General features: G+C 35.2%; 1 protein-coding gene across 2 annotated transcripts; it reads left to right on the top strand.

Annotated features, from left to right (window-relative positions):
* Positions 1–3,057: 3,057 nt before the first annotated feature.
* LOC124834271 (sucrose synthase-like) lies at positions 3,058–8,011 on the top strand. Of its 2 annotated transcripts, XM_047308934.2 has the most exons (14): positions 3,058–3,180; positions 3,878–3,996; positions 4,104–4,230; positions 4,345–4,496; positions 4,579–4,771; positions 5,007–5,342; positions 5,441–5,536; positions 5,618–5,791; positions 5,894–6,010; positions 6,120–6,286; positions 6,384–6,608; positions 6,795–7,358; positions 7,452–7,590; positions 7,699–8,011. In XM_047308934.2, exons 2-14 carry the CDS (start codon positions 3,899–3,901, stop codon positions 7,729–7,731), a joined length of 2,421 nt encoding a protein of 806 aa, XP_047164890.1. In that variant the 5' UTR covers positions 3,058–3,180; positions 3,878–3,898; the 3' UTR covers positions 7,732–8,011. The 2 variants fall into 2 exon arrangements, with proteins under 2 accessions (XP_047164890.1, XP_087962027.1); XM_088105901.1 differs by having other exon boundaries at positions 7,452–7,773.
* Positions 8,012–8,608: the final 597 nt, after the last annotated feature.

The following is an 8,608-nucleotide window of genomic DNA, read 5'->3' as shown; positions in this document are numbered from 1 at the left end:
GTTAATGTTCTTATTCCAAGTTTATCAACTAATATCATTAAAGTCAATTATCGTCCCCAATTAAGGCTTAAAGAAGTTCGCCCCATGAATACTAAATATTCTTACAAAAAAAATCATAAATCTTCTATGAAGAGATAGAATAATAATCTATAAATAAAACTAAAATAGAGTTGTGGATTCTCTCCATCCAAGCTAGAGAATAATATTAAATAAATACAATATTCTCGTAATATTTTGTAATATATACATATTATTCATTGTAATAAACACGATTGTAATATATAATAAAATATTACATTATATAGTAAATACAATTATCAGTACAATATACCATCCATATCATTAAATCTGATATTATATATATATATATATATATATATATATATATATATATATATATATATATATAATATAATATTAAATGGAGCATAATGTATTGATGAATTATATTACTAATCTATAATTGGTTAATCAATAATATTATTAATTAAAAGGAATAATAACTTTCAATCTTATATACTTTTTTATATTTATTTCATATTTTCTTTTATGTTTACTTACTTTGACCATAGGAAATTATTAGTGGATTTCTTTTTTTAGTTTTATTTCTTTTATCTCCTGCATCACTTTGAGGGAATCACCCTAGTGAAAATCATTACATTTATCAAAATATAAATTAAAAGAAAATGTGTTTTAACATGTTATAGTAATTGTTTTAATTCCATAATAAGTATTAATAAAAAATAATATAATTTTATAAATGTACCATTGTTCAATTTCTAAGATTAAACTACTCATCTAATTATAATATATTATTCAGATAGAACGTATTATTGTACTGGTTAATAATAATAATGCCAGCTATTATTCACATAATACAATAATATAATGTTTAATAACACATTTAATATCTATCATTACTCAAAATACGTCAATCTTTTAATAAATTATTGAATTAAAATAGTTTGATTTTAAAATAGAACAATTAATTTAGTTTTTTACATGCTATTGATGTTGTTTATAAATTTAGTTATCATGATGACATGAATCCTTGTTTCATCGTAAAGCAGAAGAATGACATGTCATTTGATAAGATCTTATAATTCGTAGAGAACAATTTGATTTCCCCGACATAATGAATTAGTTTCCATACCCACCAATCCACCATCATAGTCATAGCTCTTGCATCTCATCTAACCATCTATCACTTTATCTTAATATCTTTACCAACCAATCTACTTCTATATAGTACAAAATACTTTTAATTTTTAAAATTTTAATATGTAAAAACATTAAATCTAAATCACACAATTACTTATGAAAAATCAAAATCAAATTTATTGAATAGTTATTTAACTATTTAAAATATTATAGCTATTTTTGCTAAAATTAAACAATTTGAAACAAGTATAGTTATATGATCTATGTGATTTGGAAAATCACTTTTGAGATAACATTATTAAGTAAAAGTTAAAAGATAATTTTTCTTAATAGAACTAGTGTAAATAACCATGTGTGTGCAGATAACATGAATCATAGTAAATTTTGAGCACGCAATTGCTAGTGATGTTTTAAGTTGTCATAGAATTGATAGCTTTTGTCATATTAAAAAGGCACGTATACAACACCTTTGAAACGGTGTTTAGAAAATTCTTCGCAATGGTGTACTCTTTAATATATAATATTAAAACTTTTTTTTTTGCATGTTGAAGTGTACGACACTGCGTAAACTTTTAAATAAAAGAAACTATGCAAATTGTAAAGGACTTAAAAGCAAAACATGACATTAGTCAGATACTATGGGCACCACAGAAAAACAAAAATACCATTTCTGACAGATGCATTCTACAATACCATACATTAGCATAGTAATTACTCGTAAAAAAATAAGTAGTACAAATTAATGTTATGAGATAAATAATAAATTATCATGGCTGGATTTAATAAAAAAGAATAAATAAAATAAGAAAAAGTAAAGTGGTTTGTGAAAACAACAACGAAACCACTGCAAGGTTAGCTGTACTAATGCACTGTTTCTCTCACGGAAACAGAGGCACTGATTTTACCTTAAATCTTAAAATTTTCAACAGCATGCTTTACGAACATAGCACGATGTCCATTTTATTTTCCCATTTATTATTTTTAATTTGCTAAGATTATCATCACTTTCTGATATTTATGACTGGCTAACCCTTTTTCATTTTTTCACTATAAAAGGGGCTTCCCAACCCACCACTCTTCACCATTGAATTCACCCATTTCATTTGCTATATTGAGATATTTTCGTTTCTTCTCTTTCGTTTCTTTTCTTCACTTGCTTCTGTCATTGCATTTGCTTTGTTCATTTCTCTGTGTGTTGGCATTTCACATTCAAGGTGAGTAAATCATACTACAAGGTCAAACTCATTTTCTTTTGTTTTTCGTTATCGTTTTCATGGCAGAATATCTACCTCACCCCAGATAAAATCTCTGCACCTTATCCCCTCCACCATACCCAGTTGTCCATTAGTATTTCGTAGTGTTATTTCTGTGGGATCTCATCACATGCAGTGTAATGCCGAACACTAAGGGGTCAATGTGTTCAAACAAAAAACTGGGCTGGGCCAGATTTTCATTAACCACTACTACAGCAAAAGTACCCATAGCTTCTAGGTAATAGTGTATGTACCGACACAAAGTTATTGCTTGATCATATCAACAATGCACCCACCCCTATGTTCACCACAGATAAGATCGAAGGGAATAAAACTATCATAATAAAGATTCAAGTTCGGATTTTCACCCAGAAAAAAACAGAACATAAGTACATTATGCAGATAAGCTTGAATCAGTTCACCCACAATAATATTTTTCCTTTCATTAACTCAAATGTACGTTAGTCAGTCACGTGAGGATAAAAAGATGAGACTAATCTGATGTATGTCCAAAATATTGAAGGTACGTGTAGAATATAATTTATATACGTTCTGTATTTACACATTTGTCCTTGGTAGAGAGAGAAAGTCTTTGACCTTTTTGGAATTTGTTGAAAATTGTTTTTTTTTTTTAATTTTATTTTTGTTCTTCTCTCTTTGTGTTTGGCGCTCATTGCCTATAAATTAGCACTTCCTCCACTTCATGTATCATTCATTCATTTCGTCTTCTCCTTCCCCCTTCATTTTTTGCGTTCATTCTATTTCCGTATGTGTTCTTTTCCTCTCTCTCTGTTGCTTTTCTCTCTTGTTTTTGTTATTCTGTTCATCTTCTTTCCTTCATTGCCTTCCCCTTTTGGGCGTTCCACACTGCCACGTTAGCTTTCACTGTGTAAGATCTAGCATGGTGATTGTGTTTCAGCCATTGGATCAGAGTCTGTGACATGATCCTTGGTCTCCAGTACTTTCTGTTTTCTTCAAGAACATGTTGGAGAGTTTTATAATTCTGTTCTGAGATGCGGTCTTTGATGAGCTATGGCTCAGTTTCTTTGGAATTTCCATTCTCAAGCTTGGTTTTTTGTGACAGTTCAGCTGTTTTGTTGGATTCCCTTTCTAGATTAAATAAAATTACATACAGACGAAAATAAAAATAAAAGAAGTTATTTTTCTCAGCAGAGTGACCCTGAACTAAGAGATCTTCTTTGTCTGCAATGATTAATTTAAAGTTCGAACACTTAGTTTAAACGAGGTGCAGGATCTGTGCTGTGATAGATGTTTTTTTGGACCCGAGGTAGGGGAGGGAGGGTACCTGTAGGATTTGAAATGCAATACGCTATTCTAGAGGAAGCAAGAATTCCACATTGTTTTGGTTTTTGACTTTTGGTGACTAACCTTATCCTTTTTATGGTGGCTTGTTGCATACGATTCTAATCAGTTTCTTTATGCTTTTCTTTTTGTTGTTGCAGTGAAGTTTGGCCCCTGAAGATATGGCGCATCATCCTTTGACGCACTCTCACTCTTTCCGCGAGAGGATTGATGAAACTCTCTCGGGTAACAGGAATGAAATTTTGGCCCTTCTGTCAAGGTAGATCATCCAAAACTAAAAAAAAGAAAAAGAAAAAACTTGTCTATTAATAATTAGCTTCAGTCCAAGGATGTAAAATGACACTGGCAATCTTGCTGTGATAAAAGGCTTGAAGCCAAGGGCAAGGGAATCCTGCAACACCACCAGGTCATTGCAGAGTTTGAAGAAATCCCTGAGGAGAACAGGAAGAAGCTGCAAGATGGAGCCTTTGGAGAAGTTTTGAGATCTACACAGGTAAATTTTTCCCTATTGGTACTTTCTTTATCTGGGGTGTTACGTCCAAGATATGTTTTGTGCGCTTTTGTCGTAAGCTTTATTTTTTTCATTTTATTGGTTTTTGTTGAGTAGGAAGCCATAGTGCTGCCACCTTTTGTTGCTCTGGCTGTTCGACCAAGGCCTGGTGTTTGGGAGTATCTACGTGTGAATTTGCACATGCTTGTCGTTGATGAGCTACGTCCTGCTGAGTATCTGCGTTTCAAGGAGGAACTTGTTGAGGGAACGTAAGTTTTAGAGTTTTTTGGTACTCACTCTGTTGTTGTGCACGTCAAGACAATTTAACAGTTTCTCTCCCTCTTGATGCAGTGCTAACGGGAACTTTGTGCTTGAGTTGGACTTTGAACCATTTAATGCCTCTTTCCCTCGTCCAACTCTGAACAAGTCCATTGGGAATGGCGTGGAGTTCCTCAACCGCCATCTTTCAGCCAAACTCTTCCATGACAAGGAGAGCATGCAGCCACTGCTTGAATTCCTCAGGCTTCACAGTTACAAGGGCACGGTATACTTCTTTTTAACTGTATTTCGGAGTTTTCAATTGTTCAAAATATTTGGCTCTAGACATAGTTGGATATCCTCATCCATGTTTTAATTTAGACTTTGGAACTTGTGAAAAATCTAACGATAAATGTAACTTTTCTATGTAAAAGACGATACGCGTTGATCATTCCTTTACAGTTTTATTTTGACAAGTTTTCTTTGATCGTAATTAAAATTGTATTGTTTTTTTGTTACAGACTATGATGCTGAATGACAAAGTTCAGAACCTGAATTCTCTCCAACATGTTTTGAGAAAAGCAGAAGAGTATCTAACTTCTGTTGCTCCTGCAACGCCCTACTCAGAATTTGAAAGCAGATTCCAGGAGATTGGTTTGGAGAGGGGATGGGGTGACACCGCCGAGCGGGTCCTCGAGATGATCCAGCTTCTCTTGGATCTTCTAGAGGCACCTGATCCTTGCACCCTTGAGACATTCCTTGGAAGAGTCCCTATGGTCTTCAATGTTGTAATCCTTTCTCCCCATGGTTACTTTGCCCAAGATAATGTCTTGGGATACCCTGACACTGGTGGGCAGGTTAGCTGAGTTGAGATAACATTTTACTAATTTTCATACCAATTTGGTAACTATTAAGGTTGTGTGACATGTTTTAACTTGTTCATTCTCTAATCCAGGTTGTTTACATCCTGGATCAAGTTCGTGCCTTGGAGAATGAGATGCTCAACCGCATCAAGAAACAAGGCTTGGATATCACTCCTCGTATTCTCATTGTATGTTCTAGTGTTGTTGTTAAGACAAGTTAACTTGGGGAAATTTCTCTAACTTGAGCCTCTGATTTCTCTTTAATGCAGATCACTCGTCTCCTCCCTGATGCAGTAGGAACAACCTGTGGCGAACGTCTAGAGAGGGTATATGATACTGAATATTGTGACATTCTCCGAGTTCCTTTCAGAACAGAGAAGGGAATTGTTCGCAAATGGATCTCGAGATTCGAAGTCTGGCCATACCTAGAGACTTATGCTGAGGTGAATTTTAACTTTTTGCTCAAAACTGTTACACGGTTCAATGGTGTTGATGTTTCATTTTAAAGTAACTTCCAATCCAACTACGTTCCTTGTCAATATTAGGATGTTGCTGTTGAACTTGCTAAGGAGTTGCAAGCCAAGCCAGATCTGATTGTTGGAAACTACAGTGATGGAAACATTGTTGCCTCTTTGTTAGCACATAAATTAGGAGTAACTCAGGTTTGTCTATATGGACACCTACTTTGTAGTTAATGTTGGATAAACCCTTTTTTTGAACTTTATTCTGGAGCCTGATAAACCTTTTTCTTTAATCCAATGATAAATGCAGTGTACCATTGCTCATGCTCTAGAAAAGACCAAATACCCCGAGTCTGACATTTACTGGAAAAAATTCGAAGAGAAATATCACTTTTCATGCCAATTTACTGCTGATCTTTTTGCAATGAACCACACAGACTTTATCATCACCAGCACCTTCCAAGAGATTGCTGGGAGGTGAGCTATCTATTCCTTTTATTTACTATGTTTTGAATGCACTGTTTTGATTACCTCACTGAAATTAACTCATGCATATGCATTGTTTCTTCTGCAGCAAGGATACTGTCGGACAGTACGAGAGTCACACTGCCTTCACCCTTCCTGGTCTTTACCGAGTTGTTCACGGTATTGATGTCTTTGATCCAAAGTTCAACATTGTCTCTCCAGGAGCTGATATGGGCATATACTTCCCATACACTGAAACTGAGCGTAGGTTAACAAATTTCCACCCTGAGATTGAAGAGCTTCTTTACAGCTCAGTGGAGAACGAGGAACACATGTAAGTTTCTTTTCCTTGTTCCTTCAGCTCCCCACACCTATCCATGACATTGACTTCATAACATGGATCAACACATTGTTGTCAGCTAAAAGACAAAATCCTTAGAGAAACTATGTCTTTATCATCTCCCAATTGGTTAGAAAGTACCTTTCCCCATTGATTAATGCAATGCTATTGTTGTAACAGATGTGTATTGAAGGACCGCAACAAGCCAATCATCTTCACCATGGCAAGACTTGACCGTGTGAAGAACATCACAGGACTTGTTGAGTGGTACGGAAAGAACGCTCGGCTCCGGGAGTTGGTCAATCTAGTTGTTGTTGCTGGAGACAGGAGGAAGGAGTCGAAGGACTTGGAAGAGAAGGCTGAGATGAAGAAGATGTATGGCCTCATCGAGACCTACAAGTTGAATGGCCAATTCAGATGGATCTCCTCTCAGATGAACAGAGTTAGAAATGGAGAGCTCTACCGTGTAATTTGTGACACAAAGGGTGCTTTTGTGCAGCCTGCAGTTTATGAAGCCTTTGGGTTGACAGTGGTTGAAGCCATGACTTGTGGATTGCCAACATTTGCCACATTCAATGGTGGTCCTGCTGAGATCATCGTGCATGGAAAATCTGGATACCACATTGACCCCTACCATGGTGACCGTGCTGCTGAGATCCTTGTTGACTTCTTTGAGAAGAGCAAAGCAGACCCATCTCACTGGGACAAAATCTCCCAGGGAGGACTCAAGCGTATTCAAGAGAAGTATGCACATTGCATGATGAAAAATAGTATAAATCAATGTTCATACATAGACAGTGTATTTAAGCTTTCTGTTTTTCTCCCTTTGCTGCACAGGTACACATGGCAGATTTACTCTGACAGGCTCTTGACACTGACGGGTGTCTATGGCTTCTGGAAGCATGTCACCAACCTTGAACGCCGTGAGAGCAAACGTTACCTCGAGATGTTCTATGCTCTCAAGTACCGCAAATTGGTATGTTTCTTCTCTCATTCCACAGTTGATTCAATGCTTTCACTTACGAACTAGATTTCATGTTTGAGCTCAACTTACTAATGAATTATGTGATTCTTGTGATCTCAGGCCGAGTCTGTTCCCCTTGCCATTGAAGAGTAAAATCATTGTTGAAGAGAAAATCGATGGAGAAACCGGCTTTTCGTCTTTTGGAGCTTTCATAAATAACGCCATTGATTTTGATTGTGATAAGCTTTTCGATTTGAAGAGTCTAAAAAGAGTGTCTTTGTTTTGATATCTTGCTTAGGTTCTGGGTCAGAAAAAAATGTCATTTTTATTCTTTATTGTCGTTGCAACATTGAATATGATTGGAATCTTTGAATTTGGGTGTTCATCCCCATCAATTCAACTTAAAGACGTGCCTTCTGCAATTCAATCTCAATGCTTATTGCTCTACAGTTCCCCCTCAACTTCACTTTTATCATTTTCTTGTTCTGGTTTTTGGACCAGTCTCACGATTCTCACTTCCAACATGTAAGATATTTTAATGGAAACTAAATAAACAATTAATCTACTTTTTCTAATTTGGATTAGAGCTTGATTATGTTTTAATCTGACAACATATTATCTTTATAATTCCAGACCTATAATTGGAAAGTATAAAAGTAAGTAATTCCGATTAGCAAATATTGTATTCATTTAATGATCTTGAATTTGATCAATGTAACAAATCAGAAAAAAAAGTTATAAACAAAGGAAAAGATGAGAAGCTAGTAAAAATATGTATGGTGGGATCATGTGTTGTTGAGAATCTCATTTTGTGATTGGCAGGTTTTGGTAAAAGTCGAAGTCTTCCTATATTACTTAACTTTGAGAATAAAATAATGGAATTGACAAGGTTATGGTAGATGAGTTATGAAAGTCGCAATCCACATATATTACTTTGGAATTAGAAGTGATGTAGTGTTGGGTGATGTACGTTACACGTCGTGTGGTTGTGAGTGATTAAGACTTGTTTGGGCATTGAGGTTTTCAGCTT

The sequence above is a fragment of the Vigna umbellata genome, chromosome 2, assembly GCF_029865625.1.
Source record: "Vigna umbellata cultivar VRB3 chromosome 2, Vumbellata_1.0, whole genome shotgun sequence".
Classification (NCBI taxonomy): Eukaryota; Viridiplantae; Streptophyta; class Magnoliopsida; order Fabales; family Fabaceae; genus Vigna; species Vigna umbellata.
This window is presented reverse-complemented; position numbering and strand designations above follow the sequence as displayed.